Source organism: Mobula hypostoma, chromosome 25, assembly GCF_963921235.1.
Source record: "Mobula hypostoma chromosome 25, sMobHyp1.1, whole genome shotgun sequence".
Classification (NCBI taxonomy): domain Eukaryota; kingdom Metazoa; phylum Chordata; class Chondrichthyes; order Myliobatiformes; family Myliobatidae; genus Mobula; species Mobula hypostoma.
Genome location: NC_086121.1, coordinates 1,033,743 through 1,049,221, shown reverse-complemented (window position 1 = coordinate 1,049,221; position 15,479 = coordinate 1,033,743). Strand labels below are relative to the sequence as shown.

The following is a 15,479-nucleotide window of genomic DNA, read 5'->3' as shown; positions in this document are numbered from 1 at the left end:
TCCTTGCTTTTATATTCTAGTCCTTTTGAAATGAATGCTAACATTGCAATTGCCTTCCTCACCACAGACTCAGCCTGCAAACTAACATGTAGGGAATCCTGCACAGGGAATCCCAAGTCCCTTTGAACATCAGTGTTTTTTTTTGTATTTTCTCTCCATTTAGAAAATAGTCAACCCTTTCATTTCTTCTACCAAAATGCATGACCGTATATTTCCCAACACTGGATTCCATCTGCCATTTCTTTACCCATTCTCCTAATCCGTCTAAGTCCTTCTGTAGCCTCTCTACTTCCTTAAAACTACTTGCCTCTCTACCTATCTTCATATCGTCTGCAAACCTTGCAACAAAGACATCAATTCCATCATCCAAATCATTGACATATAACGTAAAAAGAATCGCTCCTGACACAGATCCCTGTGGAACACCATGATTCACTGTCAGTCAGCCAGAAAAGACTCCCTTTATTCCACACGGTAGGCTTATTCAGAAAGTTAGAAGGCATGGGATCCAGGGAAGTTTGGCCACGTGGATTCAGAATTGGCTTGCCTGCAGAAGGCAGAGGGTCGTGGTGGAGGGAGTACATTCAGATTGGAGGGTTGTGACTAGTGTTGTCCCACAAGGATCTGTTCTGGGACCTCTACTTTTCGTGATTTTAATTAACGACCTAGATGTGGGGGTAGAAGGGTGGGTCGGCAAGTTTGCAGATGACACAAAGGTTGATGGTGTTGTAGATAGTGTAGAGGATTGTCAAAGATTGCAGAGAGACATTGATAGGTTGCAGAAGTGGGCTGAGAAGTTGCAGATGGAGTTCAACCTGGAGAAGTGTGAGGTGGTACACTTTGGAAGGACAAACTCCAAGGCAGAGTACAAAGTAAATAGCAGGATACTTGGTAGTGTGGAGGAGCAGAGGGATCTCGGGGTACATGTCCACAGATCCCTGAAAGTTGCCTCACAGGTGGATAGGGTAGTTAAGAAAGCTTATGGGGTGTTAGCTTACATAAGTCGAGGGATAGAGTTTAAGAGTCGCGATGTAATGATGCAGCTCTATAAAACTCTGGTTAGGCCACACTTGGAGTATTGTGTCCAGTTCTGGTCACCTCACTATAGGAAGGATGTGGAAGCATTGGAAAGGGTACAGAGGAGATTTATCAGGATGCTGCCTGGTTTAGAAAGTATGCATTATGATTAGAGATTAAGGGAGCTAGGGCTTTACTCTTTGGAGAGAAGGAGGATGAGAGGAGACATGATAGAGGTGTACAAGATAATAAGAGGAATAGATAGAGTGGATAGCCAGCGCCTCTTCCCCAGGCCACCACTGCTCAATACAAGAGGACATGGCTTTGAGGTAAGGGGTGGGAAGTTCAAGGGGGATATTAGAGGAAGGTTTTTTACTCAGAGAGTGGTTGGTGCGTTGAATGCACTGCCTGAGTCAGTGGTGGAGGCAGATACACTAGTGAAGTTTAAGAGACTACTAGACAGGTATATGGAGGAATCTAAGGTGGGGGCTTATATGGGAGGCAGGGTTTGAGGGTCGGCACAACATTGTGGGCTGAAGGGCCTGTACTGTGCTGTACTATTCTATGTTCTATGTTTATTCCCAGTCTTTGTCTCCTGCCAGTCAGCCACTGCCTTATCCATGCTAGAATCTTTCCTGTAATACCATGGGCTCGTAGCTTGTTAAGCAGACTCCTGTGTTCCAATAGATTTGTCAGGCAGGATTTTCCCTTAAGGAAACCATACTGACTATGGCCCGTCTTATCATGGGCCTCCAAGTACCCTGAAACCTTGTCCTTAATAATGGACTCCAACATCTTCCCAACCACTGAGGTCAGACTAACTTCTGACTAACTTTCTTCTGCCCCTCTCCCTTCCGGAAGAGTGGAGTAATATTTGCAATTTTCCAGTTTTCCGGAACCATTCCAGAATCTAGTGATTTTTGAAAGATCCGCGAGTTCATCCACAATCTCTTCAGCCACCTCTTTCAGAATTCTTGGGTGTACACCACCTGGTCCAGGTGACTTATCCACCTTCAGACCTTTCAGTTTCCCAAGAACCTTCTCTCTAGTTATGGTAACTTCACACACTACATGAACCCTGGAAGTTCTACCATACTGTTAGTGTCTTCCACGGTGAAGACTGATATAAAATATTTTATGCAGTTCATTTGCCATTTTGTTGTCCTCCATTGCTACCTCTCCAGCATTGTTTTCCAACAGTCTGATATCCACTCTCGCCTCTCTTTTATACTTTATGTATCTGAAGAAACTTTTGGTATTAATATTATTGGCTAGTTTACTTTTGTTATTACATTTTTACCTTCCTAATGACTTTTTCAGTTGCCACCTTTTGGTTTTTAAAAGCTTCCCAATCCTCTAACTTCCCACTAATTTTTGCTCTATTATATGCTCTCTCTTTGGCTTTTCTATTGGCTTTGACTTCTCTTGTTAGCCATGGTTGTGTCATCTTTCCTTTAGAATACTACTTCCTCTTTGAGATGTATATGTCCTGTGCCTTCTGAATTGCTTCCAGAAATGCCATCCACTGCTGCCGCGCTGTTGTTTTCCAATCAGTTCTGGCTAACTCCTCGCTCATGCCTCTGTAATTCCCTTTTCTCCACTGTAATACTGATACCTCTGACTTTAGCTTCTCCTACTCATATTTCAGAGTGAATTCAATCATATTATGATCAAATGCCGCTAAGGGTTCTTTTACCTTAAGCTCTCTAATCAATTCTGGTTCATTGCACAACACCCAATCCAGAATAACTGATCCCTTAGTGGGCTCAACCACGAGCTGCTCTATGAAGCCATCTTGTAGGCACTCCAGCAATTCCTCCTCCTGTAATCCAGCACCAACCTTCATACTGAGATCCCCCATGACTATTGTAAGATTGCCCTTTTGACATGCATCTTCTATCTTCCGTTGTAATTTGTAGGCCACTTCCTCACTATTGTTTGGGGTTCTGTATACAACTCTTTTTCGGGGTCTTTTTACCCTTGCAGTTCCTTAGCTCTATCCGCAATGATTCAACACCTTCTGACCCTATGTCACCTCTTTCTAATGATTTGATTTCATTTCTTACCAACAGAGCATCACTGCCCCCTCTGCCTTCCTGCCCGTCTTTTCGATATATGGTGTATCCTTGGACATTGAGCTCCCAGCTTTAATTTTTCAGCCATGATTCAGTGAAGCCTACAACATTATGCCTGCAACTGTGCTGCAAGTTCATCCACCTTATCCTGTATACTGTGTGCATTCAGATACACCTTCAGTCCTGTGTTCACCTTTTTCGATTTTTCCCGCCTTTTATGATACAACTCATGCTGCTGACTGCAATTTTGCCCTATCAACAGCCTCTCCTCACTGCACATTGCCTCTGTTTGTAAACCAGCTACCTCATTTTCATCACTACTATCCGCCTTTCCCACAATACTAATTTTATTGAAATTTAGGCAGCTTAGGACACTAGTTGCATTATGCTCAACATTTTGATTCTTAGCTTTATCTGAGGTCTTATCAATACCTGCCTCCACAATCTGTCCACTAACTGTTCTGGTAGTCTGGTTCCCAACCCCCTGAACTGGAGTTTAAACCCCATTGTGCAGCATTAACAAACCTTCCCGCTAGGATATTAGGCCCCCTCCAGTTCAGCTACAAACCATCCCTTCTGTACAGGTCCCACCTTCCCTGGAAGAGAGCCCATGATCCAAGGATCTTATACCCTCCCTCCTACACCAACTCCTTAGCCACATATTAAACTGTATAATCTTCCTCGTTCTCGCCTCAATATCATGTGGCATGGGTATCAATCCTGAGATCACAACCCTGGAGCTCCTGCCCTTTAATTTCGCACCTAACTCCCTGAACTCCCTCTGCAGAATCTGGCCACTCATCCTGCCCAGGTCATTGGTACCTACATGGACCACGACCTCTAGCTGTTCACCCTCCTACTTAAGAATGCTAAAGAGTTGATCCAAGATATCCTGGACCCTGGCATCCGGGAGGCAACATACTATCTGGGAATCTCCTTATCATCCACAGACCCTTCAGTATGTTCCCCTAATGAATCCCCTATCACCACAGGGTGCCTCTTCTCCCCCCACCCTTCCCTTCTGAGTCACGGAGGCAGACTCAGTGCCAGAGACCTGACCACTGTGACTCTCCTCTGTTAGGTCATCACCACCGACAGTATCCAAAGTGATATACCTGTTGTTGAGGGGGATGGCCACAGGGGTACTCTGCACTGGCTCCTTAACCCCTTTCCCTCCCTGACTGTCACCCAGTTTCCTGTGTCCTGCACCTTGGATATACCTACTTCTCTATATGTCCTATCACCCATTCAGCCTCCCGAATGATCCAGTATTCATCCATTTCCAGCTCCAACCCAATGTGGATTGTTAGAAGCTGCAGCTGGATACACTTCTCGCAGGTGTGGTTGTCGAGGTCACTGGAGGTCTCCCTGCCTTCCCACATCCCACAACAGGAGCATTTCAGTATCCTGCCTGACATATCTACTGTCCTAGCTGAGCAGATATAAAAAAGAGAATGAAAAAACTTGAGCTTTGCTTTTCTTTGTGTTCTGAGTGAAGCGTCTGTTCGCTGAAACCTCAAAGAGCTAAAGCCTCAAGATCACCACTCTGACTATATCCACTCAGGTGATGGCTGCTGTCGTACTTTACTTTGCTCTCGCTAATTAATCCTAGATGTCGATTGGCCACTGGTTAAAGCTTATTCCGCCACTGAGACCTGCTGCAGCTGCCTTGTATCCTCAGGCAGTGAATCGTCTTCCTCTCCAAGGGATGAGGTCTTTGGAGCTTCTGTATCTTTGGGCTTTTACGGGCTAGGATAGCTAGCCCCACGTACATCCCTCTTCCTCTCACAGCCGGCCTTGGGACCGTCCATGGCGAGGTTCTACCCTCTGAGTGAAAGAGGCTAATGATGTGAATCTGGGAACTGTTCCAGTCAGGTAGGTCAGAGCCCCGGGATGCTATGGATTGTCGTAAATAAGGTGACAGAAATTGAAGCAGGGAAGGGGTTCCTCAGGTTCTGATGAGCTTCTGTTGTGTCCCCTCTATGGATGTCCAACGTGACCTGTGGAGATCTCAGGCTGAGGTGGGGAGGCAGTAGGCTTCCATCCGAAAGAGCCATAGACCTGACCTCAGTCTCAACCATGACCGGAAGCCATGGTTACAGCTCTGGCTGTCATAATGTGATCCAAGCGACCCACCACACTGAAGCTTCTCTCTTTCTCAATGCCACGTCATTTCCCCGGTTAGACTTCCATAGGCTGCAAACAGCCACGGTGACATCTGCCAGCGGTTAAAGGACACAGGAACACGGGAACAGGAATCATGGGCTATGGGGCGCAGGAAATAAGATTTTTTTGCCCAGTGTGTGCTGAACCAGAGATGGCAAGGTTTCTCGGTAAAGCGCTGCTGCCCGTTTAGCTGAGAGACAGGCTGTGCTGGAGACCCCAGTGGGTCTGGCTCTTTGAAGGTCAGAATCAGGTTTGATGTCACTGGCATATGGCATGAAATTAGTTGCTTGGGGCAGCAGTACAGTGCTATGCATAAAAAAACGAAACTTACAATAAGAATATATTTAACACATTAAATCAAATAAGCAGTGCAAAATGAAAGGTAATGTCTATGGGTTCATTGTCCTTTCAGAAATCTGATGGCAGAAGGGAAGAAGCTGTTCCTGAATCGTTGAGTGTGTGTCTTCAGGCTCCTGTACCTCCTCCCTGATGGTAGCAATGAGAAGAGGGCAGGTCCTGGGTGATTGGGTCCTCAATGACAGATTCTTCCTTTTTGAGGCATCACCATTCAAAGATGTCTCAATGCTCAAGCCCATGGTGGAGCTGACTGAATTCACAATTGTGAGCAGGCCATTTCCTTGTTACAGATTTTAAGAGAAAAGAAGCATCTCATCTGGATATTCCTGGTGCTGAATCTCCCAGAGCTGGCCTACCTGGGTTATCTGATCTACCTGGTGAGTGGGCAGCACAAAGGTTCTTTCTTCCTACTTTGAGGCTAGAGATTGGGGCGGGGGGTCATAACTCTGCATATTCTGGACATTCACAAAGTGGGGGTGGTGGCGGGGGGGAGATTTATATCAGATGCTGCTGATGGTGTTAACCAAACGATCCCGATAATGTCAGCAGTGATCTGGAGTGTAACATTTCCTTCACTCACTGATAGGATTCTTGGGGTTTAGCAGTGGTGAAACAGCTGGGGGATTTTGGGTTTACTGAGCATCAGCTCAGATTCAGATTTAGATTTATTTATTCAACATACTTAGAAACTACAGTGAAATGTGTTGTTTGTATTGACAACCAACACTGCCTAAGGATGTGCTGGGGGCAGCTGCAAGTGTCACCACACATTCCAGTGCCAACATAGCCTGCCTGCAATGTTCAACAGAGGTGAGCAGACCTCTCACCTCTCACCTCCCGGGAACTGTTTCCCTTGTCCTGCTATCTCACTGGTGTCTGAACCCTGCCCTGTCCCTCAGGCCAATTTCACCTAGCCCCACATACTGGCGTTAGCAACAATTGATTTTTAGACATGGAGGCCCCTCATTGATCATGGTCAACCGTAGATGTTGCGGTCAATACGATTGCTATCCGTCCATAGAAGATAATCCTACTGTTGGTGTCTCTGTGAAGTGCTCAGAACGTTAACGTGTTTTTCCCTGTTCCATGGTGTTGGGGAAGATCACCATCCTGTGGACACGCCTGGAAACCAATGCCTGGAAAGCCGATGGAATAATCGGGGTGGTCATTGCTGTCATTGTCAAATCCGGCCTGTTCTTTTCAATGCTCAGGGCCCCTGGCTGCTTCAGTGACCGAATCCCTGAAAGAGGTGGGTCAGTGTTGGTGTGCATGATGCAGGCTTGGGGGGGTTGGGGAGGGAGGTAAAGCATGCTCAATGGCACCATTCCCCTTCCCCTCGGAACATCCTCCCTACCCTTTACGAACTCCTCTCTTCCCTCCGTACAACCCTCCCCCTTCTCCCTTGGAATGACTCTCCCACCTCCCCTCGATACAGCCCTCTGCCACACTGAGGTGCTGGAACACTGACCTGGTTTTGTGCAAAGCTCCTGTAATGGGATTTGAACCCACAAACTCTGACCCCGGGGTGTGGCTGTCATTTGAGGCACAGCCGGTATCTGCAGATCAGTGGGTCAGTGGTTAACTTCACAGGTGGGTGAGCTGTTTGTAAAACATCTCACATTACATATCTCTCTTCCCTGTCTCTCTCAGAGTCTGCCTCGGCCAGCTCCCATCCCTAGGCAGGGAGATCGGATCGTCAACGGTGAGCATCTTCTCTTTCTCTCCCCGCCCTCACCGTGGTTCTGTGTCCCCGTTTCCAGTGGGTGTGGGGCACTGCTCAGCTTGCTCTTCCCCCACCCCACCCCCCCCGTGAACCTCTGTGTCTCCCAGTTCTGGAGGGTGTGAAGAACGACTTGACGCTCCCTCCTCACCGTAAACCTCTGTGTCTCTCAGTTCTGGAGGGTGTGGAGCACTGCACATCTCCTCCCTCCCCCTCACCTGATGTCTTCTCCAGGTTCTGGAGGATATGCAGCACGGTCCACCTCTCCCTCCCGCCCCCACCGTGAACCTCTGTGTCTCCCGGTTCTGGAAGGGAGTGGGGGCACAGCGCTCTGCATTGCACCATGAGGAATCCACCATTAACACAATGACCTCAGGAACAAGCCTGCTCATATATTTGCGATGAACAGGTTAAATTCTGGGGGGGAGAAACCACAAACTTGGGTTGTACGCAAAATTTATTTAATTTTGAGATACGGTGTCTGGTTCTTTGAGCCACACTGCCCAGAACCCATCAATTTAATCCTGGTCTACTCACAGGACAACTTACAGCGACCAGTTCACTCGTTACTGGTACATCTTTGTACTGTGAAAGGAAACCCACGTGCACACGGGAAGAAACATACAAACTTCCTTACAGGAGACGTTGGAATTGAACTCAGAATTCTGACGCTCTGAGCTGTAGTTGCATCATCCCTAGTGTGGTGTGAGCACAGAAACAGAGGCCAGTGGTTCATAGTTTAAGTTCAATTCTCTTTCAACCGTACCCATGAATACAGCCAAACGAAGTGAAGCAGCAAGTGTTGTTCTGACTGGAGGTCTGTGAACAGGGATCGTTGCTGACACCTCTATCAGTTGTGATGTATGGAAGTGTAGATGGGCTGATTAGCAAGTTTGACACAACCATTTGTGGGGTTGTGGATGCTGAGGAAGATTGTCAAAGGATTCGGTGTGACCCAGACCAGTTGGAAGTGCAGGAGAAGAAATGGCAGATGGAGCTTAAACCAGACGTGTGTGGGGTGTTGTATTCCATGACGTCGAAGGTACAGATGGATGCTGGGGTGAAAGTCCACCGCTTCCTGAAAGTGGCCACATGTGAATAGGCTGGCAGAAAGGTATATGGCATTCAGTCTAAAAGTTAGTGTCATGTTTAGCTGTAAAATGAAACGGTCTGGCTGTATTGAGTGTAGTTCTGGGTCCCTGTATTACCCGAAGAATGTGGAGATTGGCAAAGGTGCAGAACTGGTTCATCAAGATGTTGCCTGGATTAGAGAGTATTGGCATTAATACATTGCATTAGCTCGAATGTAACAGAGGGTCGCAGAGTACCATAGCTGTCAGCTCAGCTGCTTTGCAGGGCCCGCGATCACCGATTCAGGTTCGATTCCCGCTGCTGTCTCTAAAGAGATTGTACGTTCTCCCAGTGACCACATGGGCTCCCTCCGGGTGCTTGTTTCTTCCCACAGTCTAAAGACATACAGGTTAGGATTAGTGAGTTGTGGGCACGCTGCGTTGGTGTTGGAAGATGGTGACATTAGTGGACTGCCCGCAGCATAATCCTCGGACTGTACTGGTCATTGTCACAAGTGACACATTTCACTGGATGTCTCAATGTACATGTGAGAAAGCTGATCTCATTTTAAATCTATTAGAAGTTGCACAAACTTGTTTTCTTTGGATTTTTCAGCTGTTGAGAGTAAAACTGATCAAAGTAGCTCCAATTCAGAGGGGCTTAGAAAGGGTTGATGTCAGGATGTCAGGGAGGACAGAGCTTTAAGGTGGGGGCAGTGGAGGGGGGGAGCTTCAGGACACGAGGCAGGTTAGCCCATACAGAGTGGTGGGCGCCTGGAATACACTACCCAGGGACAGAATTGTTCTCTGGGTGGGTAAGGTGCAGGGCAGGAAGTGGGGCAAGGAAGGTTTGACAAACGTGGTTATACATGGAGAGTTATTTTGTCCCTCAGGTTCCCGACACCAACCACTTCAGTGTTCTGTGAGACAGGATGCAAAGCAGGAGCCGTGAGCAGTGCACCCCAGACCCAGCGCTGGACGGTGGGATTAGACTGGACTGACCCGCATAGACACAGTGGGACAGACGGTGAATGACTTGCTGCACTCTGTGGTCAGGGAGGGATGTTTGTTACTGTAAATTTCATCCAATGGTCACTGTGCACGTCTTTTTATATCTTTATTTCTCTACCAAAACTTGGAAATGAATTTTTAACTGGTTAGTGGAGATAACTGAGTTATTACAGAATAGATATATTTTATTAACTGGCTTGTAGCTATTTTTCAGACTTTGATACTGTTGCAATGAAATTCTCAGGGTTGTCAAATTCAATGTTGGATGCAATAAAGTATGCAAATATTTAAAACCATCCAGTGGAATTGTATAAATTAAATCACAGGCCGAATCGCATTGTAATTTTTCTTATTGCTTAACATAAGCATTTATTTATTGGGGATACAGACACATCCCCCAGTACCCCACCTATTTAACCCTGGCCTAATCACAGGACTATTTACAATGACCACTTAACCTACTAACTAGTACATCTTTGGACTGTGGGAGGAAACCAGGGCACCCAGAGGAAACCCACACGCACAAGATACAAACTTGCCTACAGAGGATGCCAGAATTGAACTCACAACCTTTGAATTACTTGATCACATCAGTCGAAGTCCAACACGCTATCCATTCTGCCACACAGCCCACAAGTTCTAACCCCACACTGAATGGTCATTCACAATTCCTATGAAGTACCCATCCACCTGGGCACCACAGTAGTGCAGAGTTTAGCGCGACACTATTACAGCTCAAGTGTTGGGGTTCAGACTTCGATTCTGGGCCATTTGTAAGGCGTCTGTATCTCCTCCCCATGAATGAGTAGGTTCACCCCAGGTGCTCTGGTTCCACCCACAGTCCGAAGACGTACCAGTTAGTAACACTCACAACACGCTGGAGGAACTCAGCAGATCGGGCAGCATCCGTGGAAATGATCAGTCAACGTTTTGGGCCGGAACCCTTCGTCAGGACTGAAGAGGGAAGCCTCTGCCCCTTCCTTCTTCAGTCCTGACGAAGGGTTCCGGCCCGAAACGTTGACTGATCATTTCCACGGATGCTGCCCGACCTGCTGAGTCCCCCCAGCGTGTTGTGAGTGTTACTTTGACCCCAGCATCTGCAGAGTATTGTGTGCTTACCAGTTAGTAAGTTAATTGATCATTGCAAATGGCCCTGTGATGAGGCTAGGGATAAATAGGCGGGTTGCTGGTCAGTGTGGCTCCAAGGGCTGGAAGGGTTCATTCAACGCTGTATCGCTAAACAAAATCCAAACCTCACCATACCGTGTAAAATAAGATCCGACACTCCTCACCGTACCGTGTAAAATAAGATCCGACACTCCTCACCGTACCGTGTTAAATAAAATCCCACACTGCTCACCGTACCGTGTAAAATTAAATCCCACACTACTCACCGTACCGTGTAAAATAAAATCCCACACTCCTCACCGTACCGTGTAAAATAAAATCCCACACTCACCGTACCGTATAAAATAAAATCCCACACTCACCGTACCGTGTTAAATTAAATCCGACACTCCTCACCGTACCGTGTTAAATAAAATCCCACACTACTCACCGTACCGTTAAATTAAATCCGACACTCCTCACCGTACCGTGTTAAATAAAATCCCACACTCCTCACCGTACCGTGTAAAATAAAATCCCACACTCACCGTACCGTGTAAAATAAAATCCCACACTCACCATACCGTGTAAAATAAAATCCCACACTCACCGTACCGTGTTAAATAAAATCCCACACTACTCACCGTACCGTTAAATTAAATCCGACACTCCTCACCGTACCGTGTTAAATAAAATCCCACACTCCTCACCGTACCGTGTAAAATAAAATCCGACACTCCTCACCGTACCGTGTAAAATAAAATCCCACACTCACCGTACCGTGTAAAATAAAATCCCACACTCACCATACCGTGTAAAATTAAATCCGACACTCCTCACCGTACCGTGTAAAATAAAATCCGACACTCCTCACCGTACCGTATAAAATAAAATCCCACACTCACCGTACCGTGTTAAATTAAATCCGACACTCCTCACCATACCGTGTAAAATTAAATCCGACACTCCTCACCGTACCGTGTTAAATAAAATCCCACACTCCTCACCGTACCGTGTAAAATAAAATCCCACACTCCTCACCGTACCGTGTAAAATAAAATCCCACACTCACCGTACCGTGTAAAATAAAATCCCACACTCACCGTACCGTGTTAAATAAAATCCCACACTCACCGTACCGTGTTAAATAAAATCCCACACTCACCGTACCGTGTAAAATTAAATCCGACACTCCTCACCGTACCGTTAAATTAAATCCGACACTCCTCACCGTACCGTGTTAAATAAAATCCCACACTCCTCACCGTACCGTGTAAAATAAAATCCCACACTCCTCACCGTACGGTGTAAAATAAAATCCCACACTCACCGTACCGTGTAAAATTAAATCCGACACTCCTCACCGTACCGTGTAAAATAAAATCCGACACTCCTCACCGTACCGTATAAAATAAAATCCCACACTCACCGTACCGTGTTAAATTAAATCCGACACTCCTCACCATACCGTGTAAAATTAAATCCGACACTCCTCACCGTACCGTGTTAAATAAAATCCCACACTACTCACCGTACCGTGTAAAATAAAATCCCACACTCACCGTACCGTGTAAAATAAAATCCCACACTCCTCACCGTACCGTGTAAAATAAAATCCCACACTCCTCACTGTACCGTGTAAAATAAAATCCCACACTCCTCACCGTACCGTGTAAAATAAAATCCCACACTCACCGTACCGTGTAAAATAAAATCCCACACTCCTCACCGTACCGTGTAAAATAAAATCCCACACTCACCGTACCGTGTAAAATAAAATCCCACACTCACCATACCGTGTAAAATTAAATCCGACACTCCTCACCGTACCGTGTTAAATAAAATCCCACACTCCTCACCATACCGTGTTAAATTAAATCCGACACTCCTCACCGTACCGTGTTAAATAAAATCCCACACTCCTCACCGTACCGTGTTAAATTAAATCCGACACTCCTCACCGTACCGTGTTAAATAAAATCCCACACTCCTCACCGTATCGTGTAAAATAAAATCCCACACTCCTCACCGTACCGTGTAAAATAAAATCCCACACTCCTCACTGTACCGTGTAAAATAAAATCCCACACTCACCGTACCGTGTAAAATAAAATCCCACACTCCTCAACAAGGGCCATATCTAACTCCCTCTTAAACATAGCCAATGAACTGGCCTCAACAGTTTCCTGTGGCAGAGAATTCCACAGATTCACCACTCTCTGTGTGAAGAAGTTTTTCCTAATCTCGGTCCTAAATGGCTTCCCCTCTATCCTCAAACTGTGACCCCTCGTTCTGGACTTCCCCAACATCGGGAACAATCTTCCTGCATCAAGCCTGTCCAATCCCTTTAGGATCTTATACGTTTCAATCAGATCCCCCCTCAATCTTCTAAATTCCAACGAGTACAAGCCCAGTTCATCCAGTCTTTCTTCATATGAAAGTCCTGCCATCCCAGGAATCAATCTGGTGAACCTTCTTTGTACTCCCTCTATGGCAAAGATGTCTTTCCTCAGATTAGGGGACCAAAACTGCACACAATACTCCAGGTGTGGTCTCACCAAGGCCTTGTACAACTGCAGTAGTACGTCCCTGCTCCTGTACTCGAATCCTCTCGCTATAAATTCCAGCATACCATTCGCCTTTTTCACCGCCTGCTGTACCTGCATGCCCACTTTCAATGACTGGTGTATGATGACACCCAGGTCTCGTTGCACCTCCCCTTTTCCTAATCGGCCACCATTCAGATAATAATCTGTTTTCCTATTTTTGCCACCAAAGTGGATAACTTCACATTTATCCACATTAAATTGCATCTGCCATGAGTTTGCCCACTCACCCAACCTATCCAAGTCACTCTGCATCCTCTTAGCATCCTCCTCACTGCTAACACTGCCACCCAGCTTCGTGTCATCCGCAAACTTGGAGATGCTGCATTTAATTCCCTCATCCAAGTCATTAATATATATTGTAAACAACTGGGGTCCCAGCACTGAGCCTTGCGGTACCCCACTAGTCACCGCCTGCCATTCTGAAAAGGTCCCGTTTATTCCCACTCTTTGCTTCCTGTCTGCTAACCAATTCTCCACCCACACCAATACCTTACCCCCAATACCGTGTGCTTTAAGTTTGCACACTAATCTCCTGTGTGGGACCTTGTCAAAAACCTTTTGAAAATCCAAATATACCACATCCACTGGTTCTCCCCTATCCACTCTACTAGTTACATCCTCAAAAAATTCTATGAGATTCGTCAGACATGATTTTCCTTTCACAAATCCATGCTGACTTTGTCCGATCATTTCACCGCTTTCCAAATGTGCTGTTATCACATCCTTGATAACTGACTCCAGCAGTTTCCCCACCACCGACGTTAGGCTAACCGGTCTATAATTCCCCAGTTTCTCTCTCCCTCCTTTTTTAAAAAGTGGGGTTACATTAGCCACCCTCCAATCCTCAGGAACTAGTCCAGAATCTAACGAGTTTTGAAAAATTATCACTAATGCATCCACTATTTCTTGGGCTACTTCCTTAAGCACTCTAGGATGCAGACCATCTGGCCCTGGGGATTTATCTGCCTTCAATCCCTTCAATTTACCTAACACCACTTCCCTACTAACATGTATTTCACTCAGTTCCTCCATCTCACTGGACCCTCTGTCCCTTACTATTTCTGGAAGATTATTTATGTCCTCCTTAGTGAAGACAGAACCAAAGTAATTATTCAATTGGTCTGCCATGTCCTTGCTCCCCATAATCAATTCACCTGTTTCTGTCTGCAGGGGACCTACATTTGTCTTTACCAGTCTTTTCCTTTTTACATATCTATAAAAGCTTTTACAGTCTGTTTTTATGTTCCCCGCCAGTTTTCTCTCATAATCTTTTTTCCCCTTCCTAATTAAGCCCTTTGTCCTCCTCTGCTGAACTCTGAATTTCTCCCAGTCCTCAGGTGAGCCACTTTCTCTGGCTAATTTGTATGCTACTTCTTTGGAATTGATACTATCCCTAATTTCTCTTGTCAGCCACGGGTGCACTACCTTCCTTGATTTATTCTTTTGCCAAACTGGGATGAACAATTGTTGTAGTTCATCCATGCAACCTTTAAATGCTTGCCATTGCATATCCACCGTCAATCCTTTAAGTGTCATTTGCCAGTCTATCTTAGCTAATTCACGTCTCATACCTTCAAAGTTACCCCTCTTTAAGTTCAGAACCTTTGTTTCTGAATTAACTATGTCACTCTCCATATTAATGAAGAATTCCACCATATTATGGTCACTCTTACCCAAGGGGCCTCTCACGACAAGATCGCTAATTAACCCTTCCTCATTGCTCAAAACCCAGTCCAGAATAGCCTGCTCTCTAGTCGGTTCCTCGACATGTTGGTTCAAAAAACCATCCTGCATACATTCCAAGAAATCCTCTTCCTCAGCACCTTTACCAATTTGGTTCACCCAGTCTACATGTAGATTGAAGTCACCCATTATAACTGCTGTTCCTTTATTGCACACATTTCTAATTTCCTGTTTAATATCATCTCCGACCTCACTACTACTGTTAGGTGGCCTGTACACAACTCCCACCAGCGTCTTCTGCCCCTTAGTGTTACGCAGCTCTACCCATATCGATTCCACATCTTCCCGGCTTATGTCCTTCCTTTCTATTGCGTTAATCTCTTCTTTAACCAGCAACGCCACCCCACCTCCCCTTCCTTCATGTCTATCCCTCCTGAACATTGGCTATCCCTGAACATTGAGCTCCCATCCCTGGTCACCCTGGAGCCATGTCTCTGTGATCCCAACTATATCATAATCATTAATAACAATCTGCACTTTCAATTCATCCACCTTATTACGAATGCTCCTTGCATTGACACATAAAGCCTTCAGGCGCTCTTTTACAACTCTCTTAGCCCTTATACAATTATGTTGAAAAGTGGCCCTTTTTAATGCTTGCCCT

General features: G+C 45.9%; 1 protein-coding gene across 1 annotated transcript in view; it reads left to right on the top strand.

Moving 5' to 3' along the window:
• Positions 1-9,676, top strand: part of LOC134337748 (uncharacterized) — a 49,474-nt gene extending 39,798 nt beyond the window's left edge. The window contains exons 7-10 of the mRNA XM_063032975.1: positions 5,906-5,992; positions 6,717-6,864; positions 7,266-7,317; positions 9,299-9,676. Of these exons, the coding sequence (XP_062889045.1) occupies positions 5,906-5,992; positions 6,717-6,864; positions 7,266-7,294 (264 nt within the window). The 3' untranslated portion in view covers positions 7,295-7,317; positions 9,299-9,676. The remainder of the gene's footprint in view (positions 1-5,905; positions 5,993-6,716; positions 6,865-7,265; positions 7,318-9,298) is intronic.
• The last annotated feature ends 5,803 nt before the right edge of the window (positions 9,677-15,479 follow it).